Below are 24,119 nucleotides of genomic sequence, written 5' to 3'. Positions count from 1 at the left end.
AGATTCAACTTTGGTTATGTAAAATAGTACGACAGATACATTATCTGAAATAAATTATAGTAAGTAACACAGACTTCTGACAGCTTCTTTACTATGGTTTGTCACTAAGTTAAAACATCATTCTTTTATTATAAAAATACTTTAAGATGTTAGCGTGCATTGTAAAGCATTTCTACTAAAGGATTTTCTTTTATCTCTATATTTATCTGTACGATATGTGCGCTGCATCTCTTTTATCTCTATATTTATCTGTACGATAATATTGTACTACTTTCTTTAAACGACAAACGTATTTCATCTAGAAAACCATATTCGGATAATCTCCAGCTCTCAGCAACTGCAGAAACGTATCTGAGTGGACGCTTGTAATATTTGACGACTACATAGTATATAGATGCTGTACAGTGCTTAAGAATTAATGCACCTGGCCAAAACCATATATTGGAATAAAAAAAACAAATATGAGAGGAAAATTTAGCGTTTGCCATGACTGCAATCATACGGAACATGTCAGTACCGCGTTCAGTTCACTAAGCCTCTGACTCAACTTGTTGAGCTCAATTGGTCGCTACCTTGAACTAAAACTTTATTTACCTAACATTTTATCCACTGTAACATGTGATGTTATTTGGTGTGACACAACTGCAGGGAAATGGTCACACAACTTCATTCCTACAATACATTTTTTTAGTGTGCAGCATTTACTCGTTCTACTTATTCATATATACTTAAAGAAGACATTCGTGTATGTTTTTCTCTTGTTCTTGATAAATATTTTGGTGTTAGAAGATGACGTACGATATGTCGGTTTCTTAGAATACATAACTCACAAAATTATAATTTGCAAAACTATCAAAACTTTTATTACTTTACCGCTTGATAACGGCCCGTAATGATACATCACCGGAACCAGGACTGGAAGAGGACAGCTTAAGCTGACTGACGGTGGGTTTTTGTACTTACCTGTTAGTCTTCCTGGTAGATTAGGATAATTACTATTATGCTAAGAAAGTCGTTTACAACTTCTCTTACTCTGGTTTCTCTCTTAACATTGTAGACTAGATGTCAACATTGGTTTTATACTATTTATGTTTTCTAAATGCTGTTTTGTTTCACCTGTATTTCCTTTTATGAATTTTACTACATTTACTTTATTTTTTACCTTTTACCGGACGTTTGGCTCAGATAGCTCAGCTGCTTTGTGCCATAAAACACTAAATCAACCAATCAAAGCTGTCACTTCTTGTGATATTTATTTTGTGCTGCACAAAATACAACATAAAACTTTTAGATTGTATGAAAATTGGAATTAGAAAAGACAAATGAGAATTGTCGTGTACAACTTCTCAAAATCAGAAAACTATTGTTACAGTTCTGGCACATTTTGAGAATCAATAAAATAGCTTTATTTACAGTTGGTAATTATTCTGAACAATCAAATGCCGAAACAAGAAAAATCACTCGTTGTTGCCACATAAATATTAGAAACAACTTCTTGAAGTTTTGTTTGTTTGTTTTTGAATTTCGCGCAAAGCTTCATCCGGCTAAGTGCTGTAGCAGCTCAGAACTACAGTAAAGCCCTGCATTTTTTATGTCTCTTAGGTATTCTAAACATTCAAAGTTTTATCAAAACTAAATAATAGAATATTGTCACTACACTTTTTGTTGGTTTATTTACGAAATACATACTCGTGAAATTTGATTTTAAGTTATTTAAACATGGCGGACAAAAATTATAGTGTGGACTATTTTCTTTGCCAGACTTTAAAAAAAGTTGAACCATTCGTCATGGACTATTGTCATCAGTTGATAAACAAACTAAATGTAAAAAAATTCAGCAGCACTTGGAGGTTTTCAATAAGAAAACTCTAAGTAAATATAATAATTCTCTACTTCTTCCTAGTATATTATCATTGTTAGCTGGTGATTTATGTTATTTTTTTCTTTCTCGTGAATGACATATTTCCTTATGGTAACCTATATTATCACTTCATACATGGGGAGATTTTACCATGCGTAACATTATACCATTTTTTATTTTTTGTATATCAAAATACTCTCGTGTTCTCGATTAATAGCGTATTACACGTAAATCAGAAGAACTGGTCTCATTGATGCACGTGTGTTTGAGGTATGATCTAAAGTATTAACATACATATTTGTAATATCAGAATTTTTCTAGTTATTCAAGCTATCACCAACATCACCAGCCGTTAACGTTGTAGGTAGGTAATAATTGTTTATAATGCACTCTGTGTTTTCACAAATTCAAATATAGTTGATTAAACAAACCAATTGAAAGCAATTTGCTAATCCCTAGATCTTCTCGATTGGAAGTTAATTGTTACCAAATAGCGTTTGGTTTTAAATGTTTTTCCCAGTAGTCATCTCCTGTCATATAAATCGTTTTATTTTTCAGACATTAAATTTACTAATATTAGTTGGCTCAACTTTTCAAATCAATAAGTTTCAATACTTTATTGTACAGACTCACTTGTGCCAAAGAATATTCATTATACGCGCTAATATTTGAATAAAATATCCAAATATTAGTGTAGAAGAAAGGATGGCTAATTCCTTAGAACCAGTGATTATTTGAGCAAATGACGGTCTATCTCTCTTCTCTCTCTCTCTCGTCGTTCGAATATTTGTATACCTATGAGGTGAAGCGCACTCCTTCCTTTACTTTATTTATATCAACTGTTTAATGTATCGATAAATATCACATGAGGGCTGCAGTAATCCGCACTTACTCAGGCCTCTATCTGAGCAATGTCCATGTAACACGTTGTTTCAGTACAGTCCAGAACTACACAAAGTAGAAAGTATCGGGAAAAATAAGCGACATAATTTTGGAAATAATGCTAGTGTTACCGGACTAAAATCAATAACATTATGAACAACTAGAGAGTGGAGACAGAAGAATGGTTGTCGTTCTCAGGTCTTTACATGTAGCTATATGTAAATAACGTGTTGACACTTTATTTTATATAAAAGTACGTTCGTGTCCTATTTGTTAACTTATGAACTAAAAAGGAATATTTTTAACTTTTTTAAATCTTATAAATCTTTATAAAAGAATTACGAAAAATTGTAGATAAATAAATGTGATTAAAATTATAATTATCATATTGAGATACTGCTCACTAACAAACGTGTTGCGATAGGACTCTTGTTACTGGAGGAAGAGGAAATGTTGTTTAGTTGATGGTTTATATTTTTATGATCTATTTGTGTTTAACTTTCATATGTTTAGAGGAATTAAATAAATTACACGTTGAGGTTTCATACGTTTCCCAGGATACTTCAAATCTTTTATTCATTTGTATATTGTAACAAGTTGTTTCTGTACACAACTATACAGAGTGGAAACAGGAAAAAATAAAATACAAGTTTGTAGAATGCCGTATCAACAACTTGAGTTGTTAAAGAGTAGACTGGTTCGTGTTTTCAAGTCTTGAGTGCGTAGATATACGTAAATAGTGTATCGTACACTTAGTTTCAGAGTTTGAAATGTTCATATTTTTATATCAAAGCCTCTATGTACCATGACAAACGTGTTACGATAGGACTCTGTAACTGGAGGAAGGAGAACCTGTGGTTTGATTGTTGCTAACACTTTCTCTAACATGTAAACATTACCATATTGTGATGTAATTTCACTAATAGCATTGTTTCTTTCTTATAACAATAGATATTTCTTAGCCTATTTCCATTGTAACACCCTGATGGATGCTCGAAACTTCGCATAAAATAAACTAGGTAAGTTTTGACTTAGTCATGTCAATTTATTCTTTATTATCATTTATCTAAGTTTTATTTCTCCTTCAACTCTCAATCAATAACTGTTTAATTAACAGCTTTGTTGTTTATGCTGTATTAGTGTTTAAACTTCAGATATTGAGACGAGTTAACATTAAACTGCAGAGAGTAAAAGAAACTTGATAGATTTTATGGTAAAACACTTTAATATATATATGATAAGACTGTATACAAACCATGTTTAACGGCTTCAAACAATGAATCCTCTGACAACTGTTATAGATACCGTGGAATTCAGTAGACTTTATCAGCTGCTTTCAAGTTAAAAGTGTTGTTATATCATAGAAACAATAATAATCAATCTCATTTTGACACATTAAAATCATATGGATAGCTGTGATGTTCATGTTTCATTCCTTATGATATGAGATGTATAATTACCGTGTAAGTAACAATATAAGAATGTCGTTCATTTTAATTCCATATAAAAAAGCATCTTTTACTATATACATATCATTTCTCTATAAGAACAATTATACTTACTTTCCAAACTTGCCTGTACTTCTTCAATAGTATTTTGTGCCTGTATTCCAGTTAAGATTGGACATAGCAGCAACTATATATATAATCATGAGGACCAAATACAGTTGATGTTATTATTGCATCTACGGTGAACTATGTTAAAAAGATACAACTACAAATGATAACACACAAAACAACACAAGTCTTTTCAAACATATTATTGTAACAATTACAACGTAGCGTATAGACGATAGGAGTTGTTGGCTAGTAACTGATTTTAAACGAAAAAGCCTATCTCTAACTGTGTTAGGCTTTATCATCGTTTTAAAAGTAAAACTGGCCTACCAAGGACAGGTGGATAAGGCACCTGACTCGTAATCCAAGGGTGTCGAGTTTGAATCCCATCACATGTTCGATCTTTCAGCCATGAGAGCGTTATATATGACGGTCAATCCCACTATCTGTTGGGAAAGAGTTGGCGTTGAATGGTGATGATTAGCTGCCTTTCCTCTAGTCATACACTACTAGATTAGGGACGACTAGCACAGAGAGCATTCGTGTATCTTTGCGCGAAATTTAAAAACAAACAAACAAACTCGTCCATTTCCCAATTTGGAGTTTTTACAATTGCAATTTTGAGGAGGTGGGGTAGTAAAAAGAAAATAATAATGGAAATAGAATAATACAAAACGACTTAATTAAATAAGTTTCTAAATGTGTTAAAATAATATTGTACAGTTTCTTACTTGGAATTTAATTAGTGTATTTATATAGTAGTATTATATTTTACTATTGTTTATAAAGATAAGACTGTGCACATAACATGTTTAACGACTTCAAACAATGACTCCTCTAACAACTGTTATAGATATCTTAGCATTCAGCAAACTTTATCAGCTTCTTTCAAGTTAAAATTGTTCAATCTCAATGTTATAGTTTTTTATAAGACTATTTTTTATAATTTATTATAGTTTATAGTGGACAAATCTCCGATTTATTATGTTACATACGTTACGTCTTGAGATTTTAAACAGCCGGAAACTTTAATTATAATTAAAGTTTATTAAGTGTCAATAGGTATCAAACTTATGACATTTGCCATCAAGATTAATACACACAATTTTCGTACTAAACACAAATATATTTAAATATACAAAAATAATATAATTTTAATAAAGGTCATTACAAATAACGATTTAAATAAATAAATTGTACAAACTCGTAAGCAATATTCTGTCTTCTATCTCGTCTGGAACTTAATATTTTATCGACGGTCCAGGTTCACGACGAGGCATTAATTCTAAGTTAATAATGTCACACATCTCTAGACGAAAAAGCTAGCTAGTACTATCCTTTGTTGGCCTCATGCAGCGTACAAGCTCGTTTTCCTACCGAAGAAGATATCTAATGTCCTCGTAGAAATTCTAACGTCAAAGTTAATTCTTTGAAGTTAAACGGCTTATAATGTTGAAACTCTAAAGACATTCCCGGTCAAAATTTGTAGTTTTTCTATTAATAGGCGTTAAGCACAATTATAGCTTCCGAGACTTATAGTATACTGACTGTAGCTGATCAACAATACTTAAAATCAGTTGGCAACAATATTTGTCAATCACAGGTATTTTACCTACATAGCACATTATTAATTCCTACGCTCGAGAATCTTCTACAAATTTATAGAACAGGAGACTTGCGCAATGTACACATCTAACAATATAAATTACATTAAACTGCAACAACCGTAAATATTACAATAAAGGTATAACAGTAAACGTGTTACTATAAAACCAATAATAATCAATCCATGTTTAAATCATGTAACTAACTAACTGTGATGTTAGGATGTCCCTGATTGACTTGTCATTAAGTAGGATTAATGCGTGCAATGAAACTATTACAATAAATATAATCTCATTGTTAATCTATCTACAGAAATTACTTTAAACTATATTTGAATTTCTCTATAGAACAGATAAACATACACGCCAAACGTTTCAAGCATTCTTCATCACTATTTGTCACAACTAAGAGTGGAACCGGACACAGCAGTAGCTATATGATTGTAAGAACAAATACAGTTAAAATTATTATATTTATAAGTATTTAAAACAAAACTAAAATGGCACTAGTAGAGGTAATGACACACAAAACATCCAACTATTTTACTTATTTAAAGAACGATAAATATTTTAACAGCAGTCTTAATAATATAACTGAATATAGAACAGGAATGCTTTGGTAATGACTGATTTTAAATTGGAGACTTTTCCAGCGATATTAAAATTATCATATAAATCTAGAAAGTAGATTAACTAAACCGAGATGTGATGAACATTAATCAATGAGGTTATTTTATGTTAAGTAACTAATACTCCTGAACAAATGTTATCTTCAGTTATATTTGAACGTAACAATAAACTGTTATGTTCCTGTTACATAAAACATATATATGTCCCAGATAAAATATTTCTTACAAAATATTAAGTCTCATTGTAATGTAATATCTCAAGAACAACCGATGTAGTACTAACTTTAAACAGATATTACTTCTCATTTGCTAAGTAACGAGAAGAACTGACGTTGTTAGGAGAATGTTAACATTAAACAAATATTACCAGTCGTGTGTTTAATAACATGATTTACTAACGCTGGTGTTTATGCGAGAAAATAATGCAAATTATAACCTGATATATATGTATATTATACTAGTTTTAAGGACAACTGTTTTTCATAAAATATTACTTTACTTACAGTCACATCATTGTATCGTGGTTGTTTGTTGAAGTCCTAAGCTACACAATGTTTTATGTAAACTCTGTCCACGATGTGGAATCAAATTTTGGAGTTTAGTATTGCAAGTCCATAAACTGCGGACCATATTGACTATCATAGCTTTGTGATTGGGTGTCGTAGAGAATCTTAGCCACGTGGTTGAGTGCTCTTAAAGATTTAAGCTACACGATTGAGTGAAATATCATATTTTATAAGCACTCTCACTTCTCTTATTAAGATCTCCTATTTGTAATGATATTAAGTAAAAAAACAAATAAGTCAACTATTGATTTTTATTTAGAACAATAAATATTGCATGCTTCACTCGTTTTTATTCAAGTTTTGATTTGTTGTCCTTATTAATCATCCAGTGTGCTCGATTAATTTAAATATTCTGTAATGGTAGCATTTTGATGGTATTTGCTGTGTTATATAGCATGACACAATATGATTTTTATTCTAAGAATGGTAGCCACTCATACTTCATATACTTCACTTGTGTTATATAAGATAACGTCATTTCTTATCCTGAAAAACTTGTCAATCATACTTCCTCTGTGTTATAAAAGATCAGGATTCACGTAGTTGTCTGTTGACTAGATTTTCGCATACTAGGAGAAAACATGAGACTAAACAGGACGCCAGAAAAATGTGGAAACTAGTTTCTTTGATATCAGACATAAGAGATTTACTTTGTACATTTATTTTAATACACACTCTTGTTTCATTATAGTTTTATTTTTTGCCTGTGATATATATCATTAGCTGTGTATTGCAAGTCACATTTGTAGAACATTTTGAGAGTGAGCATCAACATTGTTAAAACTTCCAGAAATTCGCGTCATTCGTATAAAAGTGATTAGCCGGAAGACAGAAAAAATTATTGTTGATAAACTGATGTTTGTCCGCTACAGGCTCGGAACCTATAATTGTTGTTAAAGATTATGTTAATTGGGAAACTACAGAATTTGACAAGAAACGTTTACGGATTTTGAGCATTACAAACCGTTTCACTTCACTGAATTAACTCAGAAGGTTAGTATTTATACAAAGACATTAAATATTGTCGCCGGCTAAAACTTACGGGTACTTCAAGATTAGCAAGCCGTCAAAATACGTGCACAGATGTATCAACAAACAATTAATATGATGTCCCTGAACTTCAATGGAAGTTTTGGTTCCAGATCAGATATAAAACTCGGTATTGTTTGTATGTTTGTAAAACTCTTGTGTATAAACCATCATTTGTAATAACTATTGCTAATAATCGTTATTATGAATTGTATTGTTTTATTTTTTTTTATATTAAAATTTATTGTGTTAAAATTGTGTGTGTCAATCTACTTGGCAAATATTATAAATTATATTATAAATATTATACATTTATTTAACTTCTAAATTCAACTTTACAGTTATATCAGATAGTACGACGAATACACTTATCTGAAATAAATTATAGTACGTAACACAGACTTCTGACAGCTTCTTTACTATGGTTTGTCACTAAGTTAAAACATCATTCTTTTATTATAAAAATACTTTAAGGTGTTATGTGTTTTATTGTAAAACATTTCTACTAAAGTTTTTCTTTTATTTCTATATTTATCTGTACGATATGTGTACGCTGCCTCTCCTTTAACGACAAACGTATTTCATCTAGAAAACCATATTCGGATAATCTCCAGCTCTCAACAACTGTGAAACGTATCTAGTGGACACTTGTAATATTTGAACTACATAATTATATAGATGCTGTACAGAGTAACGAATTATGCACCTGGCCAAAACCATATATTGGAATAAACAAATATGAGAGGAAAATTTAACGTTGCCATGACAACAATCATACGTTTCATGTCAGTACCGCGTTCAGTTTCACTAAGCCTCTGACTCAACGTGAGCTCCAGGTGGTCGCTACCTTGAACTAAAACTTTATTACCTAACATTTTATTCACTGTAACATGTGATGTTATTTGGTGTGACACAACTGCAGAAATGGTCACACAACTTCATTCCCACAATACATTTTTTAGTGTAGTTATTTACTCGTTCATATTCATATATACTTAAAGACATTCGTGTATGTTTTTATCTTGTTGTTGATAAATATTTTGGTGTTGAAGATGACGTACGATATGTCGTTTTAGAATACATAACTCACAAAATTATAATTTGCAAAACTATCAAAACTTTTATTACTTTACCTTTTGATAACGGCCGTAATGATACATCACCCGGAACCAGGACTGGAAGGCCAACTTCAGGTGACTGACGGTGGTTTTTGTACTTACCTGTTAGTCTTCCTGGTAGATTATGATAATTACTATAATGCTACAGAAAGTCGTTTACAACTTCTCTTACTCTGGTTTCTCTCTTAACATTGTAGACTAGATGTGAACATTGGTTTTATGCTATTTATGTTTCTAAATGCTGTTTTGTTTCACCTGTATTTCCTTTTATGAATTTTACTACATTTACTTTATTTTTACCTTTTTTACCGGACGTTTGGCTCAGATAGCTCAGCTGCTTTGTGCCATAAAACACTAAATCAACCAATCAAAGCTGTCACTTCTTGTGATATTTATTTTGTGCTGCACAAAATACAACATAAAACTTTAGATTGTAAGAAAAATTGAATTAGAAAAGACAAATGAGAATTGTCGTGTACAACTTCTCAAAATCAGAAAACTATCGTGACAGTTCTGGCACATTTTTGAGAATCCAATAAAATAGCTTTATTTACAGTTGGTAATTATTCTGAACAATCAAATGCCGAAACAAGAAAAATCACTCGTTGTTGCCACATAAATATTAGAAACAACTTCTTGAAGTCTTGTTTGTTTGTTTTTGAATTTCGCGCAAAGCTACATCCGGCGAAGTGCTGTAGCAGCTCAGAACTACAGTAAGCCCTGCATTTTTTATGTCTCTTAGATATTCTAAACATTCAAAGTTTTATCAAAAAATAAATAACAGAATACTGTCACTACACTTTGTTGGTTTATTTACGACATACATACTCGGGAAATTTGATTTTAAGTTATTTAAACATGGCGGACAAAATTATAGTGTGGACTATTTTCTTTGCCAGACTTTAACAAAAAAGTTGAACCATTCGTCATGGACTATTGTCATCAGTTGATAAACAAACAAAATGTAAATAATTCAGCACATTGTAGGTTTTCAATAAGAAAACACTAAGTAAATATAATAATTCTCTACTTCTTTCTAGTATATTATCATTGATAGCTGGTGATTTATGTTATTTTCCTCTCTCTGGTGAATGACATATTTCCGTATGGTAACCTATATTCTCACTACATACATAGGAAGATTTTACCATGCGTAACATTATACCATTTTTTATAATTATATATAGATCAAAATACTCTCGTGTTCTCGATTAATAGCGTATTACACGTAAATCAGAAGAACTGGTCTCATTGATGCACGTGTGTTTAAAGTATGATCTAAGTATTAACATACATATTTGTAATATCAAATTTTTCTAGTTATTCAAGCTATCACCAAAATCATCAGCCGTTAACGTTGTAGTGGTAATAATTGTTTTTATGCACTCACTGTTTTTACAAATACAAATATAGTTGATTAAACAAACCAATTGAAAGCTATTTGCTAATCTCTAGATCTTCTCGATTGGAAATTAATTGTTGCAAATAGCGTTTGGTTTTTAAATGTATTTCCTAGTAGTCATCTCCAGTCATATAAATCGTTTACTTTCCAGGCATTAAATTTACTAATATTAGTTGTCTCAACTTTTCAAATCAATAAGTTTCAATACTTTGGTATACAAACTCACTTGTGCTGAAGAATATTCAATGTACGCGCTAATATTTGGATAAATTATCCAAATAAGAATTAGAAACAGTGATTATTTGACCAAATGACGGTCTCTCTCTCTAGTCGTTCGGGTATTTTTATACCCAGGAGGGTCAAGCACTCCTTCGTTTACTTTATTTATCTCAACTGTTTAATGTATGGATAAATATCACATGAGGGCTGCAGTAATCCACTTACTCAGGCCCCTTTCAGGGCAATGTCCATGTACCACTCACCAATACATTTGGTGCGAAATGCAATTTCTCTTTGAAGTTCCATAACAAATCGCACTTCACTAGAAGATTGTTACTGAAAAAACATTTACATAAATTAATCATTCAATGTTTATTAACGAGTTCCTCACTAATGTGATGTCTAGTTTGTAGGTAGCTTTTTTAATTAATTATTTATTTATTCTTTTTTAACCTAATGTACATGTTAACAGAGGAGAGGTGTTTAGTAGAATTTTCATCATGTAAGCAGTATCTGCCAAGTTTGCATACTAGTTCGTTTTTCCTCAATTTGTATCAAAGTAATTTATTGTACTATGTAGGAGTCTATCTTTTATTGTTGGTATGTTTGAATATTCGTGCGTATACTTTGATGAGGTAAAAGACGGCCTAAGGTTTTTGCTTTGGTTTGAATTTATCACAAAGCTATGCGAGGGCTATCTGCGCTAGCCGTCCCTAATTTTGCAGTGTAAGGCTAGAGGGAAGACAGTTAGTCATCACCATCCATCGCCAACTCTTGGGCTACTCTTTTTACCAAGAAATAGTGGGATTAACTATTCAACTATCCAACTATTTTTACTTTTTTAAAGAACGATAAATATTTTAACAGCAGTCATAATAATTTAACTGAATATAGAACACGAATGCTTGGGTAATGACTGATTTTAAATTGGAGACTTTTCAGCGATATTAAAAATTATCATACAAATCTGGAAAGTAGATTAACTAAACCGAGATGTGATGAACATTAATCAATGAGGTTATTTTATGTTAAGTAACTAATACTCCTGAACAAATGTTATCTTCAGTTATATTTGAACGTAACAATAAACTGTTATGTTCCTGTTACATAAAACATATATATGTCCCAGATAAAATATTTCTTACAAAATATTAAGTCTCATTGTAATGTAATATCTTAAGAACAACCGATGTAGTACTAATTTTAAACAGATATCACTTCTCATTTGCTAAATAACGAGAAGAACTGACGTTGTTAGAAGAATGTTAACATTAAACAAATATTACCAGTCGTGTGTTTAATAACATGATTTACTAACGCTGGTGTTTATTGCGAGAAGTAATGCAAATTATAACCTGATATATATGTATATTATACTAGTTTTAAGGACAACTGTTTTCATAAAATATTACTTTACTTACAGTCACATCATTGTATCGTGGTTGTTTGTTGAAGTCCAAAGCTACACAATGTTTTATGTAAACTCTGTCCACGATGTGGAATCAAATTTTGGAGTTTAGTATTGCAAGTCCATAAACTGCGGACCATATTGACTATCATAGCTTTGTGATTGGGTATCGTAGAGAATCTTAGCCACGTGGTTGAGTGCTCTAAAAGATTTAAGCTACACGATTGAGTGAAATATCATATTTTATAAGCACTCTCACTTCTCTTATTAAGATCTCCTATTTGTAATGATATTAAATAAAAAAACAAATTAGTCAACTATTGATTTTTATCTAGAACTTTAAATATCGCATGCTTCACTCGTTTTTATTCAAGTTTTGATTTGTTGTCCTTATTAATCATCCAGAGTGTTCGATTAATTTAAATATTCTGTAATGGTAGCATTTTGATGGTATTTGCTGTGTTGTATAACATGACACAATATGATTTTATTCTAAGAATGGTAGCCACTCATACTTCATATACTTCACTTGTGTTATATAAGATAACGTCATTTCTTATCCTGAAAAACTTGTCAATCATACTTCCTCTGTGTTATAAAAGATCAGGATTCACGTAGTCGTCTGTTGACTAGATTTTCGCATACTAGGAGAAAACATGAGACTAAACAGGACGCCAGAAAATGTGGAAACTAGTTTCTTTGATATCAGACATAAGAGATTTACTTTGTACATTTATTTTAATACACACTCTTGTTTCATTATAGTTTTATTTTTTGCCTGTGATATATATCATTGGCTGTGTATTGCGCAAGTCACATTTGTAGAACATTTTTGAGAGTGAGCATCAACATTGTTAAAACTTCCAGAAATTCGCGTCATTCGTATAAAAGTGATTAGCCGGAAGACAGAAAAAAATTATTGTTGATAAACTGATCTTTGTCCGCTACAGGTCTCGGAACCTATAATTGTTGTTAAAGATTATGTTAATTGGGAAACCACAGAATTTGACAAGAAACGTTTACGGATTTGGAGCATTACAAACCGTTTCACTTCACTGAATTAACTCAGGAGGTTAGTATTTATACAAAGACATTAAATATTGTCGCCGGTAAAAACTTACGGGTACTTCAAGATTGGCCAGCCGTCAAAATACGTGCACAGATGTATCAACAAACAATTAATATGATGTCCCTGAACTTCGATAGAAGATTTGGTTCCAGATCAGATATAAGACTCGGTATTGTTTGTATGTTTGTAAAACTCTTGTGTATAAACCATCATTTGTAATAACTATTGCTAATAATCGTTATTATGAATTGTATTGTTTTATTTTTATATTAAAATTTATTGTGTTAAAAATTGTGTGTGTCAATCTACTTGGCAAATATTATAAATTATATTATAAATATTATACATTTATTTAACTTCTAAATTCAACTTTACAGTTATATGAGATAGTACGACGAATACACTTATCTGAAATAAATTATAGTACGTAACACAGACTTCTGACAGCTTCTTTACTATGGTTTGTCACTAAGTTAAAACATCATTCTTTTATTATAAAAAGACTTTAAGGTGTTATGTGTTTTATTGTAAAACATTTCTACTAAAGTTTTCTTTTATTTCTATATTTATCTGTACGATATGTGTACGCTGCCTCTCCTTTAACGACAAACGTATTTCATCTAGAAAACCATATTCGGATAATCTCCAGCTCTCAACAACTGTGAAACGTATCTAGTGGACACTTGTAATATTTGAACTACATAATTATATAGATGCTGTACAGAGTAAAGAATTATGCACCTGGCCAAAATCATATATTGGAATAAACAAATATGAGAGGAAAATTTAACGTTGCAATGACAACAATCATACGTTTCATGTCAGTACCGCGTTCAGTTTTACTAAGCCTCTGACTCAACGTGAGCTCCAGGTGGTCCCTACCTAGAACTAAAACTTTATTACCTAACATTTTAAACCCTGCATATTTTATGTCTCTTAAATATTCTAAACATTCAACGTTTTATCAAAATAAATAGTAGAATACTGTCACTACACTTTGATGGTTTATTTACGACACACATACTCGTGAAATTTGTTTTATAAGTTATTTAAACATGGTGGACAAATTTTTTGTGTGGACTATTTTCTTTACCAGACATTAAAAAAAAAAAGTTGATCCATTCGTCATGGACTATTGTCATCAGTTGATAAACAAACAAAATGTATAAAATTCAGCACATTGTAGGTTTTCAATAAGAAAACACTAAGTAAATATAATAATTCTCTACTTCTTTCTAGTATATTATCATTGATAGCTGGTGATTTATTTTATTTTTCGACTATATTATCATTGTTAGCTGGTGATTTATGTTATATTTTTCTCTCTTGTGAATGACATATTTCCTTATGGTAACCTATATTCTCAGCTACATACATAGGAAGATTTTACCATGCGTAACATTATACCATTCTTTATTTTTGTATATCAAAATACTCTCGTGTTCTCGATTATTAGCGTTTAACATGTAAATCAGAAGAACTGGTCTCATTGATGCACGTGTGTTTGAAGTATGATCTAAGTATTAACATACATATTTGTAATATCAGAATTTTTCTAGTTATTCAAGCTATCACCAACATCACCAGCCGTTAACGTTGTAGTGGTAATAATTGTTATAATGCACTCACTGTTTTCACAAATTCAAATATAGTAGACATACACGAGACAATCCTGTTATATTTATATATATACCATTATACGAAGCAGACAACAGTTATTTTTGAGCTCCAAGTTAATTAGTTGAACAATGTGAACATGATTCAACAATACTTGTTCAACTGCCCATATTAAGTAATTATACTTTTCTTGTTGTGTGAGTTAGTTGCATATTTAACAGAATTAAATTGGTTTAACCTTTGGTTCAGCACTAAGTATCAGAATCCTTAATATTTTATTACCTCATTGATAGAATATAATACTAGTATTATATTTATAGTTATTTCTACCGGCAAAGACCTCGCTATGCCATTGGAATACCAAACATGGATGTGGGATGGGCTAGAGGGAACAGATGACGATATTATAGGTGTGACATTACTCATTTTCATTTAACATATTATTTTGTTATAATACGTTGGCAGACAAAGGTTTATATCTTTGACTGTCAACTTATTATTCTATTACCTTTTTGTACTTCCTTACAGAAGATGATTTTGTTCAGAATTACAGAGTTCCATCCTTTTGACGGGTGAAATTAAAACTAGATTCTAACAAAGAATAGGAAATAGTGCATCTGTTTGTTTCGTGGAAAAAATAAAGAACAATAAAAATACATGAAGGTACCAATACTAAAAAGAAAGACATGCTATTTTCAAGAATCATGCCAATATGGCATTAGATTGAAGTTCTAATACCTCTTTTGTCTTTTCTTATGTCATCTGGTATCACTTTGTCAATGTGCAATATAGAGATGGCTTAGAGGTGGAAACAAACAATTAGAGAGTCAGCTTTACATATCAAACAACATAAGAATAGAACAATAGCAAACTGGAATCGGAAGCGACGTTATTCTGTATTATATAACAAGGTGAAGTATGCAATTAGGTGAAACAAGTTTTCATATCATAACAAACGACCTTATCTTACATAACACAAGCGAAATATGAAAAGTATTCTTAATATCATACCATATTGTTTTATATAACAAGGTGAAGCATATGATTTACAGGGACAAGCAGATAAATAAAAGGAACCTATGAAATTAACGCTTCTTCAGCGACGTCAGTTACTTAATACAGTTATTTAGCATACGAATGGTAATATCTGTTTAAATTTAACATTATCTAACAAGGTCAGTTATTCATGTTATTTAATAAACGAGCACTACTTTCTGTTTCAAGTTAGTACAACATCAGTCATTCTCAAGGTATTACATTACAATGAGACTGTCAGTATTTTGTAACAAATATTTTAACTGGAACACATATGTGTTTTATGTAACAAGAACGTAACAGTTCTATCGTTACGTACAAATATAACTGAAAATTAACAATATATCAACAACGTCAGTTATCATGTTACCAAGTGGAATAAAGTAGTTTTTGATTAACCTTAACGTTTGTTCAGGTGCGTCAGTTAATTAACATAGAATCATCTCATTAAGTAATATTAATTGCATCTTAATTTACTTATCATTAAAAATTAGCCTATAGTGTGTAGGACACCTAACAAAACCTTTAACATTTTATCGAACTGGATAGTTGTTAAAATATCAGTGATAAAATTTTGTAGAATGGACAGCAACTACCTATTGTGGAGACACAAGTGTAGAAAACGGCGTTTCGTAAGTCCATTCTACAAAGTTTCATCTTGAATATTCTGCCTAAACAATTTATCAAAAGAATAACAATGAAGTTCCTGACCAACATTCTGGAATGGCTGAACACCACTGAAATATGTTCCAACTTTATCTAAGGGTTTAAATTAGATGTTCATGTTAAAAATGATACTATTTCATGGTTTGAATGTCTACAGTAAGTGTGATTATCTTCTGCGCCACCAACTTACGCATGTTTTGATACATCCCACTATAGTTTTTTTCAACCAATAAAAAATGTTACGAAAGCTGGTTTAGGAGAGAAGTTGATTTTACAGACTAGACCACGCCCTCATACAGCTGTTCCTAATAAGTGTGACTCCTCCTACAGAAATGTATCGGTGTATCAACAGCTATATAAACCCGTGAGTTCAGTGGGTTACCAATATACAAAGAGCTGACTGAAACTCCTGTAGTACAATACTGGACCTCAGATGAAGATGGGGCAGAAGATGCGTCAAGTTATAGCTTTATATGTAAGTATACTACTGAGAGTTTCTGTGTTTATAAAATATTGTACCGTGTGTTCAAAACTACCAGGAAAACATATTCATAGTGTCTTATTGTTAAGATATGTATTAGTATAATAAGATAAATAATAATAGATAGAATAAGAAATATGTACTAAGTTTTATTTTTTAAAACAATGATAAAACGAACCACAGCCACAGATAGGCTTGGGTAGTTTTGTGTGTCATCACTTGTAGTTGTATCCTTTTAACTTAGTTCACCGTAGATGCAATAATAACATCAACTGTATTTGGTCCTCATGATTATATAGTTGCTGCTATGTCCAATCTTAACTGGAATACAGGCACAAAATACTATTGAAGAAGTACAGGCAAGTTTGGAAAGTAAGTATAATTGTTCTTATAGAGAAATGATATGTATATAGTAAAAGATGCTTTTTTATATGGAATTAAAATGAACGACATTCTTATATTGTTATTTACACGGTAATTATACATCTCATATCATAAGGAATGAAACATGAACATCACAGCTATTCATATGATTTTAATGTGTCAAAATGAGATTGATTATTATTGTTTCTATGATATAACAACACTTTTAACTTGAAAGCAGCTGATAAAGTCTACTGAATTCCACGGTATCTATAACAGTTGTTAGAGGATTCATTGTTTGAAGTCGTTAAACATGGTTTGTATACAGTCTTATCATATATATATTAAAGTGTTTTACCATAAAATCTATCAAGTTTCTTTTACTCTCTGCAGTTTAATGTTAACTCGTCTCAATATCTGAAGGTTAAAAATTAATACAGCATAAACAACAAAGCTGTCAATTAAACAGTTATTGATTGAGAGTTGAAGGAGAAATAAAACTTAGATAAATGATAATAAAGAATAAATTGACATGACTAAGTCAAAACTTACCTAGTTTATTTTATGCGAAGTTTCGAGCATCCATCAGGGTGTTACAATGGCAATTGGCTAAGATATATCTATAGTTATAAGACAAAAACCAATGCTATTAGTGAAATTACATCACAATATGATAATGTTTACATGTTAGAGAAAGTGTTAGCAACAATCAAACCACAGGTTCTCCTTCTTCCAGTTATAGAGTCCTATCGTAACACGTTTTTCAGGGTACATAGAGGCTTTGATATAAAAATATGAACATTTCAAACTCTGAAACTAAGTGTACGATACATTATTTACATTTCACTACGCATTACAGACTTCAAAACACGAACCAGACTACTCTTTAACAACTCTCAAGTTGTTGATACCGCATTCCTACAAACTTGTATTTTATTTTTCATGTTTCCACTCTGTATAGTTGTGGACAGAAACAACTTGTTACAATATACAAATGAATAAAAGATTTAAAGTATCCTGGGAAACGTATAAAACCTCAACGTGTAATTTATTTAATTCCTCTAAACATATGAAAGTTAAACACAAATAGATCATAAAAATATAACCATCAACTACACAACATTTCTTCTTCCTCCAGTTACAAGAGTCCTATCGCAACACGTTTGTTAGCGAGCAGTATCTCAATATGATAATTATAATTTTAATCACATTAATTTATTTACAAGTTTTCGTAATTCTTTTATAAATAAATTTTGTACTTTTACGTTTGTTTGTTATGTGTGAATTCAAAAAACCTCGAGTATACACGTCTTATACATCATTATTATAGCTTAGCAGGAAGAAATGAATGGTTTTCATAATATTGATTAAGATTTAAAAAAAATAAAAAATATTCCTTTTTAGTTCATAAGTTAACAAACTGGACAAGAACGTACTTTTATATAAAATAAAGTGTACACACGTTATTTACATATAGCTACATGTAAAAGACGTGAGAACATGAACTAGTCTTCTGTCTTCACTCTCTAGTTGTTCATAATGTTATTGATTTTTAGTCCGGTAACACTAGCATTATTTCAAAATTATGTCACTTATTGTTCCTGATTGTTTCTACTTTGTGTAGTTCTGGACTGTACTGAAACAACGTGTTACAATATAAAACGGATGGACCTATTTTATCATCTTGGAAAATATATGTGTCACAAGTTTGCAGATTTTACGGAATGACACCGGCTACGCCTTCTGATGAAGAAACAGCGAAGTTCCTTATGGATTTGGCCAGCAGAACAATAACCGATGATAGTCCAGTGTGGCTTGGTCTGTCTCAAGAAGAGACAGTAAACAATTCGGCTTTTATTAATCTTTGGGGAACTTCTCAACCACAAACAGTAGAAAACGGTAAAGTAGCAATGAAAAGAAGTTCTAGTTTCAAGTGGGAAATAACTGATTCACATATCTCAGGTTGGAGTCTCTGTGAAATTCCTAAAGGTATGTTGAAGCACGTATCTTTGTATAATATAACGAGAAACGTATCATTGATGGAACCGTCTAGTTATAAATTAATTTAAATAATCTGGTTCTTTACATCATTAACATTTGTGTTATATTATAGTAATTTATGATTTCAGATCTCTACAGAAGATTCATATAATTTTCTGTTTAGATTGGTTAGTTATTTAGAAACTTAATATAGCTATTGTCGTGAGATTTCCTTGATATATTACAATGTTGGATTTACGTCAGTGAAATATAATACACCTCTGCGTCTAGAGCAACAAAACTTTATATTTATCCTTCTATTATAATTAATATTTATAATATAGTTATCAACTTGGTTGATTCTGTGACAATATCTATTGAACTCATTGTATGTTTGCACATCACAACAATAACAGTATTGTTGTCAAAGTTGACTTTATTGAAAACATCATTGTTTGAACAATAAACAAATGTGTATTTTTTTACAGCCGATGTTTCCTACTGTGTTAACGACACCTGTTATAATGTGTATCCAACATCCTTAACGAATATCGAAGCTGTTTACATGTTCTGTGAACTTATAGGGGGGAAGAGCTGCTATCCCCCCAAACTCCTGAACTGGCTAAACAGGTGGCTACGTATTTGGAAAAGACGTATTTAATTGCTGCCACTGGAGTTTTTTTGAATGGCACTCTTCTGACGGACGAAAACCAAAACGTAATCGGTAATAGTGACGACTGGCCTTTCATAACACCACCGCGAAACAAGGACTTGAAGTGTGTTATGGTCCTGAGGGGATATTTTTTTCAAAGTACTTGTGACACAAATAGATTTTTTCCCATGTGTGAGACTAAAACTTCAGGTGAAACTTAGTTTTCTGTCTTAATGATACGTGTTGTTTTGAATAACATTTAAGTTCATAATTATGTATCACTGAAGACTGTTAGTTTGTCTTCTTGCTATTTTTGGGACTTATTTTAAATTATTTTCAAATACAACAATTTTGATAATCTCACGTTTTAACAAGTGTTTGTATATGAAAATAAAGTGTAACCACAGATATGTAACAAATACTTCACATGACCAACAAGATAAAGTATATATAACAATGTTAAAAATATAAGGAATTATATATAAATATATAAACACAGAAAGTAGGAAAATATTAGAAACAAAAAATAATTTTTGTTAAAGGGAACAATAAGTTAAGAATTAATGACTGTAATACTTAAACTAGAAATTAATCAAGGATATATTTCTCTTAACTTATCCATTCGTGTTACCAAATCAGATATTTGAAGGTTTTTTGTTTATAATTAAGCCTGAAAGTACGAAATAGGCTTTCGGTGTTCTACCAACCACTGGTATCAAAACCCATTTTCTAATTTTTTAAGTTCTCAGACATGTCGCTTTGCCAGTGGAGAAGGACGTGTCCGGGAACGAAATTTTTGTTCTAAGTTTTGTTTCTCCTAGGTTATCCGCAGTTTATGTGATTTGTAATACGCATGTTTGGCTTATGGTTATACCTATAAATATTTCAAAGAGAACAAAATCGTCAGTTAATATTCCAAAACACGTAACAAATTTAATAATACTCCTTTAAAAATTAATATTTACTCCTATGTTTCCAGAATGGAAGAGTTTTATCTTATTTAATTTTTTTCTAATAATTAACAAAATAAACATTTTTTTGAAATGATGGTTTTAAAATAACTAGGACTAGGCCTAACTAACTTTGGGAGTGAAGAGCCTGCAGTAGTGGCTAAAATGGAATTTGAAAGAGGTGTAACTCCATTTTGTTATCCACTTTGACATTCAAACCAGAAGGCCAGGAATAGTAATGGTGCGAATCTTCAAGAGTCTGAACTTTGTTTCGGACTTTTCAGTCCCAGTTTAACCCATGGTCAGAGATTCGATACGTGAGGACGCTTACTAGAGTACACACTGTCAACACTGCAGGTGCGTTGTAAAAGTAAAAGTCAATCACCCTTTTTTTTTCTTTTTTTGATATTTTTGTTCAAAACAGGCTGTTGAGGCACTTGTGACACAAAATATTGGTAGAACAATTACCGTCTGTTAGGCACTAGCTACGAATAGTAATGGCTATAACTGACCGTTTTATTCCGGTGACACACTAATAACCTTCAAGTCTTGCAACACGAAAACCTGGGGATCGATGCACGTGACCTACACATCGCCCAAAGCCACTCTGCACGTTTGTGCAAAAGTGACCAAACCAAATTGGCTGCTTATTCCTCATGTAAATAAACGACCGTTCAGATTTTATTTTACAGTTACAGAAGTTAAGCTAGATGTGTTTTTAATTATTCTAACTTTAAAGTATAAATATTTTAAAGTTGTAACAATGGGGATCAAATGATTAATTAATTATTTCATGAATTATGTTGAAGATGAAGAAAATGACAAAAACTTCAAAGGTTGTGGAAAACGTAAAGGTCGTTGTTGTGGAAAACGTAAAGGTCGTTGTTGTGGAAAAGGCGAGAAGGGTTGGGGACGTCGATGTAAAAGTTGGAAATAAAATGTTGTTGTGTCAAGTACTGAGAGAATTACTCCTCTGGTAAGGACTTGTATTATATTATAGATAAATATTCAAACTAAGATTCGATTCTTTCAAGTTTTGAAAAACAACTTTAGTAATCGAATGTTGGTTCATATTATTATGATACATTTTAATAAGTTCCATATCTGATGTGTCACACAACAAAGTTTTGTAGTTAACAATAAGCAGTTAGATTGTTTATTATTTGGCTGTTTACTTAACAACAAATGGTCTTGAAACAATATTTCGTTAATATTAAATATATTTTCTTTAAGTATTAGAAACTGTTTTATTGTCTACTAATTTAACAATCGTATTTCCTAATCAATGTAATTTTTTTACGTATTGAATATAGACAAGTTAAGATGTCACACAAACCTAATGATGAACTATTACAAAATGTAGCAAAACCTGTTTTAGTTCCTGCTCAGTGAAACTATATTTAATCTACTTATTTTTTCAGTGTATTATGTATGCAGTTAACGGCATCCACTAAACTACAGATTTTATACTCACGTATTGTTATGATAAGCTAACATCAGATCAACTGATTTATAGATGTCACTGAAATCCCAGTTATTCTTCTTTGGAGGCGGGAAATTGTCTGTCAACTTTTAATGTTTAATAAAAGCGTTTTAAAAATTATTATTTTGTGTTGTCATGTTTTAATTTATTACAAATATCTGCTCATGTGTTTCTAAAGAAACATTTTATATTATATTGGAACAACCTCTGTAGAGCGGTAAAAATATTCATGGTAATAGCACACATTAACTGAACAATCCCTTCGATGTAATTTCCCTTAAGGTTTGAATTCTCTCTGTTAGGCCTAAATTAGAAAACATTGCTTCATTATTTAAGCGGCATCAATATGAATTTATTTGTAAATTCCAAAACGTGTACAAATTATTTACAGAAATTTAGTGGAGTCGTCTCTTACACAGTTTGTAAAATAATTTTTTATGTTAGGAAAGATTATAAAATGTTTTTGTTTTTTTTAATTAGATGCTGAAGAATAACATTATTGTTTATTTTGTTTTCTATTTTGAATATCGCACAAAGTTACACAAGGGCTACCTGCGTTAGCTCTCCCCTGTTTAGCACTGTCAGACTAGAAGGAAGGCAGCTAGTCATCACCACAAACTGCCAAATCTTGGCTACTCTTACCAATACATAGTGGGATTTACCGTTACTTTATAACGTCCTCACAAATGAAAGGGCGAGCATATTAAAAACATAGTTAGATGGTTAGTGCATAACATAATGTTTAGGGAAAACAAGGGACCTATTGGTCCACCTTGGTTGTTCCGTCCTGTACAAAAAATCAAAAAATAACTTTTAAAAGATATAAAAATTAAAGCAAAATACTATCATTTATATATCTATCTAATATTTCTTAACTCACTCAAATTTACTACTTCCACAACTTAGCTCAAGACGGCGCTTCTTGCCTAAATCTCAGTTTGTCTCACCTGGTTCCATAATTCTCGTTGTTAGATATGAAAAATGTAGATGCATCAACAATATCAGTTTTTTAAAGATTTTAGGTCTTAAATCACCTCCAATTGTTCTGTTTTCAAGAGAAAACAATTTTGAGTATCTTATACCCCAACATATGAAAACTTATCTATCCCAGATACCATTTTAGTAACCCTCTTCTGAACCAACAGTTATATGTTTTCCCTAAGGTAAGGAAAACAAGACTGAACACAATACTCCAAACGTGGCCAAACCAGTGGCTTGTACAATGAAATTATAACTTCATTCAACTTGTATTAAATATTTTTGAAGATACAACCTAAAATATTATTTGTCTTAACACTAGCAACTCATATAGAGATAAGTTTCTTTAAAAGCCTTTTATGTGACACTTTGTTAAATGCTTTGCGAAAATCCAAATAGACCAAATCTACATCCATAAAAAAATATTTTTAATACGGGCGTAGACAAAGGTTTAAATCCAAATATAAACATTGTAAAGATATTTCTAGTTGTTACTTTCCGATCCAGAAGATCTAGGAATCAGCAAATATATTTCAAATGTTTAGGTTAATCTACTAAATTTAAGTTTATA

General features: G+C 31.1%; 1 protein-coding gene across 2 annotated transcripts; it reads left to right on the top strand.

Annotated features, from left to right (window-relative positions):
- Positions 1-19,147: 19,147 nt before the first annotated feature.
- On the top strand, positions 19,148-22,691 carry LOC143238842 (uncharacterized). Of its 2 annotated transcripts, XR_013020800.1 has the most exons (4): positions 19,148-19,494; positions 19,974-20,347; positions 21,897-22,063; positions 22,509-22,691. XR_013020800.1 is itself a non-coding variant. In XM_076479416.1 (2 exons), exons 1-2 carry the CDS (start codon positions 19,230-19,232, stop codon positions 20,144-20,146), a joined length of 438 nt encoding a protein of 145 aa, XP_076335531.1. In that variant the 5' UTR covers positions 19,148-19,229; the 3' UTR covers positions 20,147-20,353. The 2 variants fall into 2 exon arrangements, 1 of the variants encoding a protein (XP_076335531.1); XM_076479416.1 differs by lacking the exons at positions 21,897-22,063; positions 22,509-22,691 and having other exon boundaries at positions 19,974-20,353.
- The last annotated feature ends 1,428 nt before the right edge of the window (positions 22,692-24,119 follow it).

The sequence above is a fragment of the Tachypleus tridentatus genome, chromosome 13 (assembly GCF_004210375.1).
Source record: "Tachypleus tridentatus isolate NWPU-2018 chromosome 13, ASM421037v1, whole genome shotgun sequence".
Lineage (NCBI taxonomy): Eukaryota > Metazoa > Arthropoda > Merostomata > Xiphosura > Limulidae > Tachypleus > Tachypleus tridentatus.
Note: the sequence above shows the minus strand (reverse complement) of the source record. Positions and strands in the feature narration are given on the sequence as shown.